The following is a 22,266-nucleotide window of genomic DNA, read 5'->3' as shown; positions in this document are numbered from 1 at the left end:
GTATCCAATGACGGTAAAATTCAAAAATGTAAATCCAAGAAAGTTAGTTAAATTTCCATTTGCACAAGTAAAATCCAAGGAAATCGCGTAATTGGAAGATGGTCCAAAATAATCCAAAAGGCTAAAATCCGTGGAATAATTCACAAATAGGTACAAGGAGAAATGGGAAAGAATTCCAATAATATTATTAAAAGAAAAATAAGATATGCGTTAAACTCGGCTGCTGAGACAAAGTGTAATTAAGAAAGGTGAGTGAAGAAGAAGAGGAATAAAAAAGTTTGAATGATAATTGAATTAAATATAAAATAGAAAAGCAAATGTCCAAATGACCCAGACAAGATGACGTTAAAGGGCGTCAAAAATAGAGGGCAAAAAAGAGGTCAACGGAAATTTTCAGATTATTACTTCAGAAAATATCAGGAGTTATTAAAAGACACTAAATGAAAAAAAAAAATCTAAGGGGAGAGAATAGCTGGTATCTACAAATTCCGGATAAAGCAAGTAAGTATGTAAGTAAATGCACATAGTAAAATTTGGAAATATGCAATGTATAAGATACAGACAAAAGATGTGCTTTTTATATTGAGAAAGTTGCCATTTTAAAAAATGAATGCGTATTTTAGGTGTTTATTTTTATTTTTTTTTTTCCCCTTCCTTTACAATTATAAATGCAAAGTTATTTTATGCTTGATGTGTTACAATATATTTTGTTTTTTTCTCTCTTTGAACAATGAAGCATTGCTTTGGATAAAAAAAAAAACCTTGGTACTTATCCAGAATATGACTGAATTTCTGGCAACTTCACATCAACATCTTTCAGTAGTAAGGGGTCTGAAGATGTCAATCAGCTGTCAGCAGACGACAAGTTTCAATGAAATTGTGAAATTCATCAAACAAGAAAAAACTCATTCTATGCTATATGCTCACATTCAGTCTCCCAAAGAATTCATTGCCTTCTGTCAAAATAGAAAAATTCTAGCTAAAAAAATGTTACTATATGTGCAAGATGATGACTGCAAGTAATGCACAGATAAGTTTGCATGGTAAGGCACGAATATGAAATGCACGAATATGAAATGCAAGAGAACTGATACTTTTTTTGCTGTCAAGTAACCATGGCTCAAATACCACAACTTGGCAATTTTACAGAGGCCTCTCCCCCCAAAAAACAAAATATATATATATATTTTGTAAAAATAAAAGTAGTTATTAAAACACCTTAACGTTTCTTGAAAAAAAAAATTATTTATACTGATCTTTTCCCCTTTGTTTCCATCATAGAAAAATGATTATTTATTTGAAATCTTTTCCTAAAGAGAAAAAAATGCAAAACTTTTATATACTTTTCTTGAAAAATAATTTTTTATCCATTTCTAATTAAATTAAATTTTCTTCTTGTTTTACTGTTTTGTTTTCATTGTTTTTGTCCTGTTTAATTAAAACGTCATCTCTTGAATTTATCTCCTGGCAGTCTTTGGATTTGCTTTTTCTGACTGCTTCCATAACCATGCCAAAAAATGCCAACATAATTACCAGAAATTAGATTGTACCAAAACTGAATGAACCTCCGTAATGGGGGGGGGGGTCACCTCAGACACACAAAAAAAGGATTATAATTTCAGAAAGTATCTCCGCTCCCGTTGCGCCTACTCTCCTGCCCGATCTGGAATCGCTCAGCACCGAGAAATGAAGCTTGTTTTGTAGTTTCCAGCTTCACGCGCACACGAGATTATGCGACAACGCACGTAATATAATGCTGGCCGCCATCTTTGTTTTTGCTTTTCTTGGCCTGAACCCACTCGCTGAGCACCCACGGTAAGACTTGTTTTTTCTTAGCTTCTAACCACATGCCTCCCTAATCTCAAGATCATATTTCGTAGTCTCTCATCCATTGTGGCAGTCGCCTCTCTCTACTTGGCCTCTGAGGTGTCTCGTCCTCCTCCTGTTGCTGCACATTTCCCTCCATTGCTTCACCTTCCACTGGTCTGATGTCGAGAATATGCCTCGGTACTCCATCCACCACAATGTTGTTTCTAGTTTTCCTCCCAGTCACGCATCTCTACTCCATTGTGTGGTGCAGCGCGCCCACGGTAGCTTCACCCATACCTCATCCCTGAATTTAATGGTCCCTGTGGCCTCTGCCTCTCTGCTTGCCGGCTCAACCCTGGGATGTCTCCAGGAATATGCGAACGTTGACAGTTGCAGAACCGTCTCTGGCACTTGTCCCAATCTAGGTGACATATTATACCAGTAGACGGCTTGCTCAGATGAGGTGCCTCCTCTTTCCGCAACTGCCTTTATGGTGTGGTGGTTTCTCTCCACAATCCCATTGTCACTGGGTCTGTAGGCAGCTCTGAAAAATTGTTGGATATTCCACCTCCTCATTCACTGCTACTGACTTGAATGCGGTCCCGTTGTCGGTTAACAACTCTTCCATGGGATCTCGCTCCAAAAACACCTCATCGAGGATTGCCGCTATTTCATTACCTGTTCCTTCACGTAGCTTTTTCCATAGGGAAAATCGCCTGGGCCCACAGTCAATCATGGTCAGGTAAAGTCCACCCCTGTAATGGGTGACATCGCATGCCAGTCTCTCCCAGGTCCCACTCACACCTAATTGACCAGCTTAATGCATGCTTGGAGCAGGATCAATCGACTGACATCTGTCGCATGTCCTAACCACTTTCCTCACTTGCTCCTTGGTTACACTCGGGTCGACTTTCTTCGCCAAGTACCACGTCCTCTCTACCGCACGCCAACATCATCTAGATCCGATGCAGCAACAACATCTTTCTTTGGCAAAAGCCAACTTTTCTTCACTCTCATGAGAGCATCTGCTTGGTTCTTCTTAGAAGCCACCATGTCTATGCGAAGCGTCAAACAAAACTCCTGCATCAGCTCAGCTAGCATCCCAAGCCTGCGCTTCACTAACTGCCCCTTTCGTTCTTATCCTTTTTTCGCTTGAAATGAAGGACTTTAGCCAAGCAAACACTGTGGCAGAGTCTGTTTTGATGCAGATGTCACGCAGTCCCCATTTCAAGGCCAGATTGACTCCTTTGATTACCGCATCTAATTCCACTATATTGATGTGGCTGACATAATTTTTCTTCCTTAACCAGGCTGCATCTTCTGCAACCACTTCTCCAATTTCCAAAACGACCCCTGTTGCAATGCTGCTTGCATCACACCACACGACTCCATCCAATGTTCGCAGTACGTTCCAGGTTCCCCGGACTGGGTCTTGCCGTTCTGCTTCTTTCAAGAGCTCTTCCATCATGGCAACAGTTCTTCCTCCCACTTTATCATTCCATCCTCTTCCTTCGACATGCCTCTTTATGTAGCTGCATGCTGGTCTAAGCCATCCAGCAACGAGGTTATGTCCGATCAACTTCCTGCATAGGGAAAAAAGTTCCCGTCTGTTGAGCTCTTGATTCAGTTGTGGGATCTCGTTCCCCCTGCGAAACTCTAGGCTGCCCGACGCACCTCGTTCCAGCCTTAGCCCCAAAGCATCCCCTCCGTCTAATTTTTCAGGCACTTTGGTGACCAACCCAAACCTTTTCAAATGAGCCACCACCTCCTTGGCAGTTACCAGAATCTCATTCACAAGAATGTCGTCTATGTATGAACTCACTGCCCCATCTCCTTTTCCCATTGTTTCCAGAATCTTTCTGAGGATGGTTGACATGATCTTGGGTGCCGAATTCAACCCAAACCCCACTCGCGTAAGACAGTAGGTTTTGCCTTTATAACTGACTAACTGGTATTTCCAGAGCTTCTTGGCGATGCGGAGTTGCAAATAGGCAGATTTTAGATCTACCAACGTAGACGCGCCATTCATTTGCCTCCATTCTCTAATGGTCTCACTACACACATCTACCGTATGGCACTTAATATGTTGGTTCAGCTCTCGGAAATCCAGGACCGGTCTTACTTTCCTTTAGTTGGTTGCAGAACGGCCATCAACGGCAAAATGTCAGACTCAACGTCATCTATCCAAGGCAGCAGTATATCGGTGATGATCGGTGACAATTGCATGGACCCTCATCTGGTGTTCAGCAATATCAATAGTGATGGTCTTCCTCCCTCGACACTTCACTCGCAGCCCATCGAATGCCACTACTCCACCCTTCCCTTTCCATCTTCCGACCAGGGTCGTGTGCACCATGGTAGTGGTACAGCCAGTGTCGATCAGGGCCATAACTCCCCGTTCTTCCACCACAATCTTCTGCTTGGGCATCTGCTGCGAGTGCGCCACTATTCCCGAATCGGGGCGGCCGCTGGTGCGTCGGCTTCCCCTTGCCAGTTTCATGAACTCATGCGTTTCACCACTAAATGGCCTCTCCGATTGCATTTATAACACACTGTCTGTTGCAAGAACTTCATGCAGTCTCTTCTCATGTTTGGTCCCCCACATTCGAAGCATGCCACCCTCGGGTTCGGCAGATTCCTGCCCATATCCTGCTGTGCCGTTACTGTTGTCCCTCCAGACTTCATGGGCTGGGTGCTCGCCAAGATCTTTGCAGTTTTGAGCAGCTCACTCACATCCAGCATCTCTACTCTCAGGACCTGCTGCAAACGTTTCGATATCTCTTCCGGGAATCCGGTAATGAATGTCATTTTGACTATGTGACTCGTGGCATGTCCCCTGATGCCCGACAACTCAACCAATCTCCTTATTTCATTCGCGTAGATATCAACAGTTTCACCAGACCACCTCTTCTCCTTCAACTTATTAAAGGCCTCGAAAGGCCCCTCTGCAAAAGCTTTGATCAGTCGACCCTGGATGGCGTTCGTGTCACCCTGTTCTTGCTCACTGAGCTCCAAATAGAGGGCCAGTGCGTCCCTTTCTAGAAACAGTGGTATTACTGCGGCCACATCGTCCAACTTTTGAATCCTTGCCACAAGGTCCACTTTTTTAAGCCACGCCACCACATCACCGTCGCCATTAAAAGGCTTAATCATGTTGCTTAAGCCAGCGTTGGCCATCATTGAAATAGCTTGAACCTCTGTAATGGGTGGGGGTTCACCTCAGACACACAAAAAAGGATTATAATTTCAGAAAGTATCTCCACTCCCGTTGCGCTCTATCTCCTGCCCGATCTAGAATCGCTCAGCAGCGAGAAATGAAGCTCGTTTTGTCAGTTTCCAGCTTCACGCGCACACAAGATTATGTGAGAATGCATGTAATAAAATGCTGGCCGCCATCTTTGTTTTTGCTTTTCTCGGCCTGAACTCACTCGCTGAGCACCCACGGTAAGACTTGTTTTTTCTTAGCTTCTAACCACATATTGGGACAATCAGGTTCAGTTTTGGATATGGGTTTTACTAGGGAGAATGGAAACATGACATTTCAGATAGTTTTGACTTATAGAGACTAAGAGTAAGAGCTTAAGTATGTACAAAAAAATACAGAGTCATGCTTATTTTGTTCAAAGGGAGTTCACAAGAGATCATGTTAATGAATGCATAGTAGTTCACAAAAGTGCACAGGTTTTGTTATGAGTCATCACTTATCAAGGCTAAAAGCCACCCAAGTGTAAGGGTTAATGAAATGAATGAATTTTCTGTTGAATTATGAAGAATATTATGAGAGGATTGACAATGCTGAATAGAATGAACAAAATTTGATAACTTATGAGGTCTGTTTCTAACAACTATTTTTTAATAACTTAAAAACAATAACTTTAAAATGACCATGTAGGGAAACAATTCTGTAGTAACATGTTCCACAGATGAAAAGTTCTTGGAAAAAAACTCTGTTCTTGGAATTTCTGTTTGATGTTAGGCACACAAAGGAAAGGTTGAGGCATGGAGCGTTTATAAGAGATCATATTAATTGATGTATAGGGGTTCACAAAGGCTAAGATTAAGGTTTGTCAGGGAACCATAGTTAAATTTGTGCACTTTTCATTGATAAATAAGATTTCACAAAGGCCAGGATTTGTTGGAGTTCACAAAATGTATTTGCTTTTAGATTATATTCCAACTATGTTAATATATTGGGTTTCTTAAGAGCCTACTCTAGAATTTTCTACTTAATGTTCTTTTAAGAAGACAAAATCGATATATTTTATTTTGAAAAAAAAAGTACAGTGAAAAAACAAACACATTTTACTATAAATCAATTCTCTCATTGATCTTCCATGATTGTAGATTATAAACACTAAAGTGTAGAATACATTTAGATTTTTTAAGTTTTTGTCTTAAATATTATGTTTGTTCCTAATAAGAAAGCCAATCTTAAATTTTTTATATTTTTTATATTTCAGCCGATAATGATCTCTGCACAAAGATGACAGTTGCCAGGTGTTTTAGTGATGCAGCAATGTTGATTCGACGTAAACCTGTTACAGCATTAGCTATTGTTATTTTTTTTGTATTTATTTTCAAATTCTATAGCAACTTGCCATGGCTTCTGAAACAGCAACGTCCTTCACAAATAGCCAAGGATGTTGGCAAAGTCGGCATCACAGTTCCTTTCTGGGGTCGTCTTGGAAACCACATGTTTCAGTATGCATCCATTTTAGGTATTGCTGGAAGAAATCAAATGGTCACTTTTATTCCTGATGATCTTGAGCTTTGGATTGTCTTTGAATTGGACAGTTATGTTGGTGGTGTGGAAAGTCTCAGGAATTTTATCAGGTAAGAAAATAAGGTTTGCCTTTATTATCTTTATATTTAATATTTTCTTATAAATGTATTGATGATTATGAGGTAGTGATTTTGGCACAATTGTTTATTTGCAGTAAATGGCAATTGGCACAGTCTATAAGTAACACAGAATGCAGTGTAGGCAATCATTGGTAAAGATTTCCAACTTCTACTGATCTAGCCATGTCTTACGCTGATAGAGGAGGGATTGACTAGTTGTCAGATTGGTAGATATACCTCTTGGTTGATAGAGATCTTGACGTTCTCATTAATAGAAGTGAGCAAAGGCAAATTTAGTAGCACCAACTCAATGATCAACCTTTTTCAGTTGGATACAAAAATGACTCCATATCCTCCAAAATAGACCTATTCAAAAATAGTGGTACTCATACCTTTGTAAAAATCAAAGAGGAGAGAATCTTAGCCGCCTGCAGCCTGTGAACACAACCTGCATTTCATTCCTAGTTGACTCCAACAATATGATGCCATAAGAATAGGCCATAATCTGACACACTCACCTTCTTCCTTATCGGCTATCCGGCTGATTGCCCTGAAGTGTATAATCAAGAATGCAGTCAATAATGTAATTGAATGGAGTTAGAGATATCATTGTGACAACGCTCATGGAAACAAGTGTTTAAAGATGGTGTGTGCATAGTGTAAAATGTTAACAACACTTGTACGAACCTCTTCTAGTCTCACACAAAAACACACATTCACATTTCAAGCTATGTCATATACATACGCACACACAAACATATGCGCCCACGTCCACACACATACATATATTCACGTTCGCGTACATATACTCACATTCACGTGTATATACACACACGCTAACGCACACATATGTACTCACACACATGCACACGAACGCACACATGGACGACGTCACTTCCGCTTTCAAAAGAAATATACACATGCGCAAAAGACACTCCGGAAACGAGTATAAAACAAAGAGCAATAACCGACTTCTTTCTTTTAGGACCAGCTCTCGACCAGAGAGGTTGGGCTAACCAGCCACCTCCCTTTCGGGAGGTGCACGCTCGCGCGCTTCATGTCCCCTGTGACTATGTATGGGGCACGAGCCAACAGACAGTACCTACACTCTTTCTCTATCTACTACTGGCCCCTGAGAACACCTTCACGTAGCTGACTGCTAACTTACGTCAACTCTCATATCCTCTTCTTTATCTACACGCTGGACTATCATTTCAGCTTCCACTACAACACTCACTTCAATTCCCATGCACGAACAAACGATAGTGATCGAACTTGAGATGAACACACATTTCCTATTCTTTCTACAATACCAGTCCCGCAAAGAACATTGGTTATACATGCGTGGACATGAACACATGTTATAACTAAAACATTCTTTCAACAGTAAATAAACGACGTTTATCTTATCCATCAATTACGGTCCTGGATATGACCTTAAACTATATCCGATGGTGAGGGCCCCAGCTTTCAGGCCTTAGGGAGTGTGGAGCCACCCTTTAATTGCCATTGCTCCCAGATCCACTCTGACCCGGAGTGGTAGCACCTGTTAGGGTCCCAACTATGGGTAAAATAGAATACGACTTAAAAAACAAATATACTATATTAAAAAATCGTTCTCCAAAATCACCAGATTCAGCATTAAATAACCTGAAAAGGGTTGATATGCCGTAAAACAAAACAACCAAACAACCAAATTATCCATCAATTGAGTCTTTGTTTCCTTCAATTCCATTCGTTTCATTATTTTCTTGTGGGGAGCTGGGGTATTATACTCTAGTCCCCTACACACTCAAACTTGAAACTCTACTGATAGAAAACAAAAATGTGACATATGCAAATTAAGACGTGGTCGAATTTAGGTATATAGAAAGGCGGTATTTCTTTCATTGGTGAAAACGTTTTTTTGTTCATGCAGAGTCATTTTAACGTATGGTGAATTCGCATGTCAGTGGGAAGAAAGAAATACAGACTTTCTAGGAATGTCGAAATGGGAAAAGAAAAAAGATTGCCATTTTTGTGTGTACAGAGAACATTGCAAGCTGAAGAAAAACTTTTTAATGATATTCAGAAGTTCAAAGGAAAACCTCAACATTTCAAGCTATCTCGGCCGTTATCATGGTGAAGATATAACTAAATAACAACATGGTGAAGCCATTTACTGGCAAGAGAGAGACGTAGTGGCATGGCTGAAAAAGTTAAGTTGGTAGTGAGACTTCAAAAGAGATGATGTGGCAAGCCTACTGCTATTGTATCTGGAGGGGATGCATTGCTCCTCTACTTGGAGATGAGCGAAATTGACCAATTGAACGTCGAGTGGATAGAAACTTGATTAAAGAGGGCATTCATGGGCAGCCTATAGGAAGTTAACCATGGTGAAATGGGTTGGCGAGCAGGTGGATGTTTACATGAACAATATCAGATGGTTGATTGGACTGGCTGGTTTCTAGGAAGTCAAATTAGAAAAATTTACCAAACTGGTTTTTGTCACGGGGTTCCCTGATGCTATTTCTATCGAATTCCAGCAGGCACTAAAAATTGAAGCCCTAAGCATGGGTGACCTAATAGCAAGAACAAATGTGCTGATGTCATCCAGAAATCAAAGCCATCATGTGTTGCAGCAGTCCATTCAATGGTGAATCTGCTGTTTCTACCAGGTATAGCCAGGCACAGGAGGAAACTGCTACAGATGGGGCTGTAAAGGTCACATAGCAAGAGATTGCTGAAGACGTGGAACCCATTGCTACCAATGCAGAAACATTGGATATGGGAAATGAACAAGGGGATGAGGCATCAGTGTCAGCTTACTCCCCCACCAAGATGTAAAAATGGAGCTCCCGGATATTGAACATTGCTTCCCTCATGAAGGCTATTGTTAGTAGGGTGCTAGTGCAGGAGGAAGCTGTGGACCGCACGACTCGGCTTATATTGATGATATCTTTGTTGACAAAGATGTTGTGCCTGCACCTTGAGTTCAGGAATATTTAGCTCGATTAGGGCTAGAATGTAAGAACCTGGAATGGTTTGAGGATGGTACGGTGTCCTGCACTGGAAATGAGGGAACACAATCCCAGAAATTCCCAACATCATAACACAACATATTTTTCTTGTGTGGAAAGCTTGTATGGCTGCGTGTGGCATGTGGAGTAATAAAGAAAAGAGCCTGTTTAATTACAAACGGCTGGAATGACATATGACAGACTCCCTACTCCGGCATATGTGTGAGACGGTGGACACAGTAATACAGAATGATTGGCATTGGAAAAAGATGAAACTGTGGTGGAGGATGCTTGTTGGCTGTAACCTGAGAACGCTGTGCAGCATATAAATCTGGCTGAATTGGATGCCGTGTTGAGGGGAAATAACTTGTTACTCCAGTAGCAGACCAAGGTGTTGAACATAAAGACTGACTTTGCGTGTGTACACAACTGTATGTCAGACACTCAGTGGGAAAGCACAAGTTCATACCAAGGCTGCCAGTGAGATGTTCATTAGAAGACGATTAAAGACCTTCAAAGAATTAGTGAAGGAATATGAGCTCTCAGCAGATGTGACATCGGTTGCGTCAATTCACATGGCCAATCAATTGATGCATGTGCCACAATGATGGTTCAATGCCATGAAGAAGCATGCAGAATCCAAACCACTGATCGGTACAGTGCATGTCACTGAGATAGATGCGGCCCAGATCATAGTGGACATCCAGAAGTGCGACACACTGCTTATCTTGCTCAAAGAGTTTGCCTTGTCACATTGACAGTTCAAATGGAGGTGAGCAGCAATTACCAATGGTGGGGAATGGACATCATACATTATGATGCTTACCATTTCCCAACTATTGTGGATTGTGGCCAGTCAAGGTTTTCAGTGTGGAGGCAATTAGTATGGCAAGACTCAGCAACTATAATTTGTCCACTCGGAATGGTCTTTTTTGAATGTGGCCCACCTTGTGAACTACTGACAGATAACGACATAGCTTTCTGCAGCAAAGAATTCAGGACATTTGCAGATGAATGGGGTGTGAACTTGAGATTTCATAACTTTTGTGACTTACTGTGTTTTCTTACTTACTGTGCAGAGTGATGTCATCGCACTGCGAAACGGATCACGGCTAGAATGCACTGCTCTGTACCAGAGGTGGTTTATTGGTGTTATGTGACTTCAAAAAACGACGAGTCATTTTTGACCTCACCTGTCAATGCTATATATTGGTACGAGATCCGGGTGAAAGTAATCAATGTTATACCCCCAGTAGCAGGCCTCGAGCATAGTTCATACTAAATTAGAGACTATGTGTGGGTGAAGGCACCACAGAGTCAGTATACCATGAGATTTTGCCAGAGCTGGATAATCAAGATAATTAGTTCACAGTCCATCTTGGTGGATGGGATGCTCTGACACATGAAGGACCTGCGTCCTTGATACACTATACTCTTGTCAGAAGTAGACTCCAACAGCACATCTTCAGATAGCATGTTGAAAAGTCTGATACCCAATGATGAAACAGAAGATGGTCATGATGCAGGAGTAGTGGACGTGCATGCTCCTGATGACTGAAAAGGCCACACAATTGCAAAGAAGCACCCGTCAAAGAATACCACTGATCAGGGAGGAGTACGACAATGGTCATGGAAACAAGCATCCAAGGGTGACGTGTGTGCATGCTGTAAAAGTCACTGACACTGATCAGGGAGGAGTATGACAATGGTCATGGAAACAAGCATCCAAGGGTGACGTGTTTTCATGCTGTAAAAGTCACTGACACTGATCAGGGAGGAGTATGACAATGGTCATGGAAACAAGCGTCCAAGGGTGACGTGTGTGCAGGCTGTAAAAGTCACTGACACTGATCAGGGGGGAGTATGACAATCGTCATGGAAACAAGCGTCCAAGGGTGACGTGTGTGCATGCTGTAAAAGTCACTGACACTGATCAGGGAGGAGTATGACAATGGTCATGGAAACAAGTGTCCAAGGGTGACGTGTGTGCATGCTGTAAAAGTCACTGACACTGATCATGGAGGAGTATGACAATGGTCATGGAAACAAGCATCCAAGGGTGACGTGTGTGCATGCTGTAAAAGTCACTGACACTGATCAGGGAGAAGTATGACAATGGTCATGGAAACAAACGTCCAAGGGTGACGTGTGTGCATGCTGTAAAAGTCACTGACACTGATCAGGGAGAAGTATGACAATGGTCATGGAAACAAACGTCCAAGGGTGACGTGTGTGCATGCTGTAAAAGTCACTGACACTGATCAGGGAGAAGTATGACAATGGTCATGGAAACAAGCGTCAAAGGGTGACGTGTGTGCATGCTGTAAAAGTCACTGACACTGATCAGGGAGGAGTATGACAATGGTCATGGAAACAAGCCTCCAAGGGTGACGTGTGTGCATGCTGTAAAAGTCACTGACACTGATCAGGGAGGAGTATGACAATGGTCATGGAAACAAGCCTCCAAGGGTGACGTGTGTGCATGCTGTAAAAGTCACTGACACTGATCAGGGAGGAGTATGACAATGGTCATGGAAACAAGCCTCCAAGGGTGACGTGTGTGCATGCTGTAAAAGTCACTGACACTGATCAGGGAAAAGTATGACAATGGTCATGGAAACAAGCCTCCAAGGGTGACGTGTGTGCATGCTGTAAAAGTCACTGACACTGATCAGGGAGGAGTATGACAATGGTCATGGAAACAAGCCTCCAAGGGTGACGTGTGTGCATGCTGTAAAAGTCACTGACACTGATCAGGGAGGAGTATGACAATGGTCATGGAAACAAGCCTCCAAGGGTGACGTGTGTGCATGCTGTAAAAGTCACTGACACTGATCAGGGAGGAGTATGACAATGGTCATGGAAACAAGCCTCCAAGGGTGACGTGTGTGCATGCTGTAAAAGTCACTGACACTGATCAGGGAGGAGTATGACAATGGTCATGGAAACAAGCATCCAAGGGTGACGTGTGTGCATGCTGTAAAAGTCACTGACACTGATCAGGGAGGAGTATGACAATGGTCATGGAAACAAGCCTCCAAGGGTGACGTGTGTGCATGCTGTAAAAGTCACTGACACTGATCAGGGAGGAGTATGACAATGGTCATGGAAACAAGCATCCAAGGGTGACGTGTGTGCATGCTGTAAAAGTCACTGACACTGATCAGGGAGGAGTATGACAATGGTCATGGAAACAAGCCTCCAAGGGTGACGTGTGTGCATGCTGTAAAAGTCACTGACACTGATCAGGGAGGAGTATGACAATGGTCATGGAAACAAGCCTCCAAGGGTGACGTGTGTGCATGCTGTAAAAGTCACTGACACTGATCAGGGAGGAGTATGACAATGGTCATGGAAACAAGCCTCCAAGGGTGACGTGTGTGCATGCTGTAAAAGTCACTGACACTGATCAGGGAGGAGTATGACAATGGTCATGGAAACAAGCCTCCAAGGGTGACGTGTGTGCATGCTGTAAAAGTCACTGACACTGATCAGGGAGGAGTATGACAATGGTCATGGAAACAAGCCTCCAAGGGTGACGTGTGTGCATGCTGTAAAAGTCACTGACACTGATCAGGGAGGAGTATGACAATGGTCATGGAAACAAGCATCCAAGGGTGACGTGTGTGCATGCTGTAAAAGTCACTGACACTGATCAGGGAGGAGTATGACAATGGTCATGGAAACAAGCCTCCAAGGGTGACGTGTGTGCATGCTGTAAAAGTCACTGACACTGATCAGGGAGGAGTATGACAATGGTCATGGAAACAAGCGTCCAAGGGTGACGTGTGTGCATGCTGTAAAAGTCACTGACACTGATCAGGGAGAAGTATGACAATGGTCATGGAAACAAGCGTCCAAGGGTGACGTGTGTGCATGCTGTAAAAGTCACTGACACTGATCAGGGAGGAGTATGACAATGGTCATGGAAACAAGCGTCTAAGGGTGACGTGTGTGCATTCTGTAAAAGTCACTGACACTGATCAGGGAGAAGTATGGCAATGGTCATGGAATCAAGCGTCCAAGGGTTACATGTGTGCATGCTGTAAAAATCACTGACACGTATCAGGGAGAAGTATTACAATGGTCATGGAAAACAGCATCCAAGGGTGACGTGTGTGCATGCTGTAAAAGTCACTGACACTGATCAGGGAGAAGTATGACAATGGTCATGGAAACAAGCCTCCAAGGGTGACGTGTGTGCATGCTGTAAAAGTCACTGACACTGATCAGGGAGGAGTATGACAATGGTCATGGAAACAAGCCTCCAAGGGTGACGTGTGTGCATGCTGTAAAAATCACTGACACGTATCAGGGAGAAGTATTACAATGGTCATGGAAACAAGCATCAAAGGGTGACGTGTGTGCATGCTGTAAAAGTCACTGACACTGATCAGGGAGAAGTATGACAATGGTCATGGAATCAAGCGTCCAAGGGTTACATGTGTGCATGCTGTAAAAATCACTGACACGTATCAGGGAGAAGTATTACAATGGTCATGGAAAACAGCATCCAAGGGTGACGTGTGTGCATGCTGTAAAAGTCACTGACACTGATCAGGGAGAAGTATGACAATGGTCATGGAAACAAGCCTCCAAGGGTGACGTGTGTGCATGCTGTAAAAGTCACTGACACTGATCAGGGAGGAGTATGACAATGGTCATGGAAACAAGCCTCCAAGGGTGACGTGTGTGCATGCTGTAAAAGTCACTGACACTGATCAGGGAGAAGTATGACAATGGTCATGGAAACAAGCCTCCAAGGGTGACGTGTGTGCATGCTGTAAAAGTCACTGACACTGATCAGGGAGGAGTATGACAATGGTCATGGAAACAAGCGTCCAAGGGTGACGTGTTTTCATGCTGTAAAAGTCACTGACACTGATCAGGGAGGAGTATGACAATGGTCATGGAAACAAGCGTCCAAGGGTGACGTGTGTGCAGGCTGTAAAAGTCACTGACACTGATCAGGGGGGAGTATGACAATCGTCATGGAAACAAGCGTCCAAGGGTGACGTGTGTGCATGCTGTAAAAGTCACTGACACTGATCAGGGAGGAGTATGACAATGGTCATGGAAACAAGTGTCCAAGGGTGACGTGTGTGCATGCTGTAAAAGTCACTGACACTGATCATGGAGGAGTATGACAATGGTCATGGAAACAAGCATCCAAGGGTGACGTGTGTGCATGCTGTAAAAGTCACTGACACTGATCAGGGAGAAGTATGACAATGGTCATGGAAACAAACGTCCAAGGGTGACGTGTGTGCATGCTGTAAAAGTCACTGACACTGATCAGGGAGAAGTATGACAATGGTCATGGAAACAAACGTCCAAGGGTGACGTGTGTGCATGCTGTAAAAGTCACTGACACTGATCAGGGAGAAGTATGACAATGGTCATGGAAACAAGCGTCAAAGGGTGACGTGTGTGCATGCTGTAAAAGTCACTGACACTGATCAGGGAGGAGTATGACAATGGTCATGGAAACAAGCCTCCAAGGGTGACGTGTGTGCATGCTGTAAAAGTCACTGACACTGATCAGGGAGGAGTATGACAATGGTCATGGAAACAAGCCTCCAAGGGTGACGTGTGTGCATGCTGTAAAAGTCACTGACACTGATCAGGGAGGAGTATGACAATGGTCATGGAAACAAGCTTCCAAGGGTGACGTGTGTGCATGCTGTAAAAGTCACTGACACTGATCAGGGAGGAGTATGACAATGGTCATGGAAACAAGCCTCCAAGGGTGACGTGTGTGCATGCTGTAAAAGTCACTGACACTGATCAGGGAGGAGTATGACAATGGTCATGGAAACAAGCCTCCAAGGGTGACGTGTGTGCATGCTGTAAAAGTCACTGACACTGATCAGGGAGGAGTATGACAATGGTCATGGAAACAAGCCTCCAAGGGTGACGTGTGTGCATGCTGTAAAAGTCACTGACACTGATCAGGGAGGAGTATGACAATGGTCATGGAAACAAGCATCCAAGGGTGACGTGTGTGCATGCTGTAAAAGTCACTGACACTGATCAGGGAGGAGTATGACAATGGTCATGGAAACAAGCCTCCAAGGGTGACGTGTGTGCATGCTGTAAAAGTCACTGACACTGATCAGGGAGGAGTATGACAATGGTCATGGAAACAAGCCTCCAAGGGTGACGTGTGTGCATGCTGTAAAAGTCACTGACACTGATCAGGGAGGAGTATGACAATGGTCATGGAAACAAGCCTCCAAGGGTGACGTGTGTGCATGCTGTAAAAGTCACTGACACTGATCAGGGAGGAGTATGACAATGGTCATAGAAACAAGCCTCCAAGGGTGACGTGTGTGCATGCTGTAAAAGTCACTGACACTGATCAGGGAGGAGTATGACAATGGTCATGGAAACAAGCCTCCAAGGGTGACGTGTGTGCATGCTGTAAAAGTCACTGACACTGATCAGGGAGGAGTATGACAATGGTCATGGAAACAAGCATCCAAGGGTGACGTGTGTGCATGCTGTAAAAGTCACTGACACTGATCAGGGAGGAGTATGACAATGGTCATGGAAACAAGCCTCCAAGGGTGACGTGTGTGCATGCTGTAAAAGTCACTGACACTGATCAGGGAGGAGTATGACAATGGTCATGGAAACAAGCCTCCAAGGGTGACGTGTGTGCATGCTGTAAAAGTCACTGACACTGATCAGGGAGGAGTATGACAATGGTCATGGAAACAAGCCTCCAAGGGTGACGTGTGTGCATGCTGTAAAAGTCACTGACACTGATCAGGGAGAAGTATGACAATGGTCATGGAAACAAGCCTCCAAGGGTGACGTGTGTGCATGCTGTAAAAGTCACTGACACTGATCAGGGAGGAGTATGACAATGGTCATGGAAACAAGCGTCCAAGGGTGACGTGTGTGCATGCTGTAAAAGTCACTGACACTGATCAGGGAGAAGTATTACAATGGTCATGGAAACAAGCCTCCAAGGGTGACGTGTGTGCATGCTGTAAAAGTCACTGACACTGATCAGGGAGGAGTATGACAATGGTCATGGAAACAAGCGTCCAAGGGTGACGTGTGTGCATGCTGTAAAAGTCACTGACACTGATCAGGGAGAAGTATGACAATGGTCATGGAAACAAGCGTCCAAGGGTGACGTGTGTGCATGCTGTAAAAGTCACTGACACTGATCAGGGAGGAGTATGACAATGGTCATGGAAACAAGCGTCTATAGGTGACGTGTGTGCATTCTGTAAAAGTCACTGACACTGATCAGGGAGAAGTATGGCAATGGTCATGGAATCAAGCGTCCAAGGGTTACATGTGTGCATGCTGTAAAAATCACTGACACGTATCAGGGAGAAGTATTACAATGGTCATGGAAAACAGCATCCAAGGGTGACGTGTGTGCATGCTGTAAAAGTCACTGACACTGATCAGGGAGAAGTATGACAATGGTCATGGAAACAAGCCTCCAAGGGTGACGTGTGTGCATGCTGTAAAAGTCACTGACACTGATCAGGGAGGAGTATGACAATGGTCATGGAAACAAGCCTCCAAGGGTGACGTGTGTGCATGCTGTAAAAATCACTGACACGTATCAGGGAGAAGTATTACAATGGTCATGGAAACAAGCATCAAAGGGTGACGTGTGTGCATGCTGTAAAAGTCACTGACACTGATCAGGGAGAAGTATGACAATGGTCATGGAATCAAGCGTCCAAGGGTTACATGTGTGCATGCTGTAAAAATCACTGACACGTATCAGGGAGAAGTATTACAATGGTCATGGAAAACAGCATCCAAGGGTGACGTGTGTGCATGCTGTAAAAGTCACTGACACTGATCAGGGAGAAGTATGACAATGGTCATGGAAACAAGCCTCCAAGGGTGACGTGTGTGCATGCTGTAAAAGTCACTGACACTGATGAGGGAGGAGTATGACAATGGTCATGGAAACAAGCCTCCAAGGGTGACGTGTGTGCATGCTGTAAAAGTCACTGACACTGATCAGGGAGAAGTATGACAATGGTCATGGAAACAAGCCTCCAAGGGTGACGTGTGTGCATGCTGTAAAAGTCACTGACACTGATCAGGGAGGAGTATGACAATGGTCATGGAAACAAGCGTCCAAGGGTGACGTGTGTGCATGCTGTAAAAGTCACTGACACTGATAAGGGAGGAGTATGACAATGGTCATGGAAACAAGCGTCCAAGGGTGACGTGTGTGCATGCTGTAAAAGTCACTGACACTGATCAGGGAGAAGTATGACAATGGTCATGGAATCAAGCGTCCAAGGGTTACATGTGTGCATGCTGTAAAAATCACTGACACGTATCAGGGAGAAGTATTACAATGGTCATGGAAACAAGCATCCAAGGGTGACGTGTGTGCATGCTGTAAAAGTCACTGACACTGATCAGGGAGAAGTATGACAATGGTCATGGAATCAAGCGTCCAAGGGTTACATGTGTGCATGCTGTAAAAATCACTGACACGTATCAGGGAGAAGTATTACAATGGTCATGGAAAACAGCATCCAAGGGTGACGTGTGTGCATGCTGTAAAAGTCACTGACACTGATCAGGGAGAAGTATGACAATTGTCATGGAAAAACACGTCCAAGGGTTACGTGTGTGCATGCTGTAAAAGTCACTGACACTGATCATGGAGGAGTATGACAATGGTCATGGAAACAAGCGTCCAAGGGTGACGTGTGTGCATGCTGTAAAAGTCACTGACACTGATCATGGAGGAGTATGACAATGGTCATGGAAACAAGCGTCCAAGGGTGACGTGTGTGCATGCTGTAAAAGTCACTGACACTGATCAGGGAGAAGTATGACAATGGTCATGGAATCAAGCGTCCAAGGGTTACATGTGTGCATGCTGTAAAAATCACTGACACGTATCAGGGAGAAGTATTACAATGGTCATGGAAACAAGCATCCAAGGGTGACGTGTGTGCATGCTGTAAAAGTCACTGACACTGATCAGGGAGAAGTATGACAATTGTCATGGAAAAAAACGTCCAAGGGTGACGTGTGTGCATGCTGTAAAAGTCACTGACACTGATCATGGAGGAGTATGACAATGGTCATGGAAACAAGCGTCCAAGGGTGACGTGTGTGCATGCTGTAAAAGTCACTGACACTGATCAGGGAGAAGTATGACAATGGTCATGGAAACAAGCGTCCAAGGGTGACGTGTGTGCATGCTGTAAAAGTCACTGACACTGATCAGGGAGGAGTATGACAATGGTCATGGAAACAAGCGTCCAAGGGTGACGTGTGTGCATGCTGTAAAAGTCACTGACACTGATCAGGGAGAAGTATGACAATGGTCATGGAATCAAGCGTCCAAGGGTTACATGTGTGCATGCTGTAAAAATCACTGACACGTATCAGGGAGAAGTATTACAATGGTCATGGAAACAAGCATCCAAGGGTGACGTGTGTGCATGCTGTAAAAGTCACTGACACGTATCAGGGAGAAGTATTACAATGGTCATGGAAAACAGATTCCAAGGGTGACGTGTGTGCATGCTGTAAAAGTCACTGACACTGATCAGGGAGAAGTATGACAATTGTCATGGAAAAAAACGTCCAAGGGTGACGTGTGTGCATGCTGTAAAAGTCCCTGACACTGATCATGGAGGAGTATGACAATGGTCATGGAAACAAGCGTCCAAGGGTGACGTGTGTGCATGCTGTAAAAGTCACTGACACTGATCATGGAGGAGTATGACAATGGTCATGGAAACAAGCGTCCAAGGGTGACGTGTGTGCATGCTGTAAAAGTCACTGACACTGATCAGGGAGAAGTATGACAATGGTCATGGAATCAAGCGTCCAAGGGTTACATGTGTGCATGCTGTAAAAATCACTGACACGTATCAGGGAGAAGTATTACAATGGTCATGGAAACAAGCATCCAAGGGTGACGTGTGTGCATGCTGTAAAAGTCACTGACACGTATCAGGGAGAAGTATTACAATGGTCATGGAAAACAGCATCCAAGGGTGACGTGTGTGCATGCTGTAAAAGTCACTGACACTGATCAGGGAGAAGTATGACAATGGTCATGGAATCAAGCGTCCAAGGGTTACATGTGTGCATGCTGTAAAAATCACTGACACGTATCAGGGAGAAGTATTACAATGCTCATGGAAACAAGCATCCAAGGGTGACGTGTGTGCATGCTGTAAAAGTCACTGACACGTATCAGGGAGAAGTATTACAATGGTCATGGAAAACAGATTCCAAGGGTGACGTGTGTGCATGCTGTAAAAGTCACTGACACTGATCAGGGAGAAGTATGACAATTGTCATGGAAAAAAACGTCCAAGGGTGACGTGTGTACATGCTGTAAAAGTCACTGACACTGATCATGGAGGAGTATGACAATGGTCATGGAAACAAGCGTCCAAGGGTGACGTGTGTGCATGCTGTAAAAGTCACTGACACTGATCATGGAGAAGTATGACAATGGTCATGGAAACAAGCGTCCAAGGGTGACGTGTGTGCATGCTGTAAAAGTCACTGACACTGATCAGGGAGAAGTATGACAATTGTCATGGAAAAAAACGTCCAAGGGTGACGTGTGTGCATGCTGTAAAAGTCACTGACACTGATCATGGAGGAGTATGACAATGGTCATGGAAACAAGCGTCCAAGGGTGACGTGTGTGCATGCTGTAAAAGTCACTGACACTGATCAGGGAGAAGTATGACAATTGTCATGGAAAAAAACGTCCAAGGGTGACGTGTGTGCATGCTGTAAAAGTCACTGACACTGATCATGGAGGAGTATGACAATGGTCATGGAAACAAGCGTCCAAGGGTGACGTGTGTGCATGCTGTAAAAGTCACTGACACTGATCAGGGAGAAGTATGACAATGGTCATCGAAACAAGCGTCCAAGGGTGACGTGTGTGCATGCTGTAAAAGTCACTGACACTGATCAGGGAGGAGTATGACAATGGTCATGGAAACAAGCGTCCAAGGGTGACGTGTGTGCATGCTGTAAAAGTCACTGACACTGATCAGGGAGAAGTATGACAATGGTCATGGAATCAAGCGTCCAAGGGTTACATGTGTGCATGCTGTAAAAATCACTGACACGTATCAGGGAGAAGTATTACAATGGTCATGGAAACAAGCATCCAAGGGTGACGTGTGTGCATGCTGTAAAAGTCACTGACACGTATCAGGGAGAAGTATTACAATGGTCATGGAAAACAGATTCCAAGGGTGACGTGTGTGCATGCTGTAAAAGTCACTGACACTGATCAGGGAGAAGTATGACAATTGTCATGGAAAAAAACGTCCAAGGGTGACGTGTGTGCATGCTGTAAAAGTCACTGACACTGATCATGGAGGAGTATGACAATGGTCATGGAAACAAGCGTCCAAGGGTGACGTGTGTGCATGCTGTAAAAGTCACTGACACTGATCATGGAGGAGTATGACAATGGTCATGGAAACAAGCGTCCAAGGGTGACGTGTGTGCATGCTGTAAAAGTCACTGACACTGATCAGGGAGAAGTATGACAATGGTCATGGAATCAAGCGTCCAAGGGTTACATGTGTGCATGCTGTAAAAATCACTGACACGTATCAGGGAGAAGTATTACAATGGTCATGGAAACAAGCATCCAAGGGTGACGTGTGTGCATGCTGTAAAAGTCACTGACACGTATCAGGGAGAAGTATTACAATGGTCATGGAAAACAGCATCCAAGGGTGACGTGTGTGCATGCTGTAAAAGTCACTGACACTGATCAGGGAGAAGTATGACAATGGTCATGGAATCAAGCGTCCAAGGGTTACATGTGTGCATGCTGTAAAAATCACTGACACGTATCAGGGAGAAGTATTACAATGGTCATGGAAACAAGCATCCAAGGGTGACGTGTGTGCATGCTGTAAAAGTCACTGACACGTATCAGGGAGAAGTATTACAATGGTCATGGAAAACAGATTCCAAGGGTGACGTGTGTGCATGCTGTAAAAGTCACTGACACTGATCAGGGAGAAGTATGACAATTGTCATGGAAAAAAACGTCCAAGGGTGACGTGTGTACATGCTGTAAAAGTCACTGACACTGATCATGGAGGAGTATGACAATGGTCATGGAAACAAGCGTCCAAGGGTGACGTGTGTGCATGCTGTAAAAGTCACTGACACTGATCATGGAGGAGTATGACAATGGTCATGGAAACAAGCGTCCAAGGGTGACGTGTGTGCATGCTGTAAAAGTCACTGACACTGATCAGGGAGAAGTATGACAATGGTCATGGAAACAAGCCTCCAAGGGTGACGTGTGTGCATGCTGTAAAAGTCACTGACACTGATCAGGGAGGAGTATTACAATGGTCATGGAAACAAGCGTCCAAGGGTGACGTGTGTGCATGCTGTAAAAGTCACTGACACTGATCAGGGAGAAGTATGACAATGGTCATGGAATCAAGCGTCCAAGGGTTACATGTGTGCATGCTGTAAAAATCACTGACACGTATCAGGGAGGAGTATGACAATGGTCATGGAAACAAGCGTCCAAGGGTGACGTGTGTGCATGCTGTAAAAGTCACTGACACTGATCAGGGAGGAGTATGACAATGGT

At 44.0% G+C, this 22,266-nt stretch overlaps 1 protein-coding gene across 2 annotated transcripts in view; it reads left to right on the top strand.

Annotated features, from left to right (window-relative positions):
• LOC145287836 (galactoside alpha-(1,2)-fucosyltransferase 1-like) overlaps positions 1–22,266 on the top strand; it is a 308,705-nt gene that overhangs the window by 175,136 nt on the left and 111,303 nt on the right. For both annotated transcript variants that reach the window (XM_080135707.1, XM_080135706.1), the window contains exon 2: positions 6,270–6,642. In XM_080135707.1, coding sequence (XP_079991833.1) covers positions 6,293–6,642 — 350 coding nt within the window. In that variant the 5' untranslated portion in view covers positions 6,270–6,292. The remainder of the gene's footprint in view (positions 1–6,269; positions 6,643–22,266) is intronic.

This window comes from Euprymna scolopes, chromosome 11 (assembly GCF_053919585.1).
Source record: "Euprymna scolopes isolate OS-2025 chromosome 11, ASM5391958v1, whole genome shotgun sequence".
In the NCBI taxonomy this organism is placed as follows: domain Eukaryota; kingdom Metazoa; phylum Mollusca; class Cephalopoda; order Sepiida; family Sepiolidae; genus Euprymna; species Euprymna scolopes.
The sequence above is the reverse complement of the archived record's forward strand: the minus strand, read 5'-3'. Positions and strand labels throughout refer to the sequence as shown.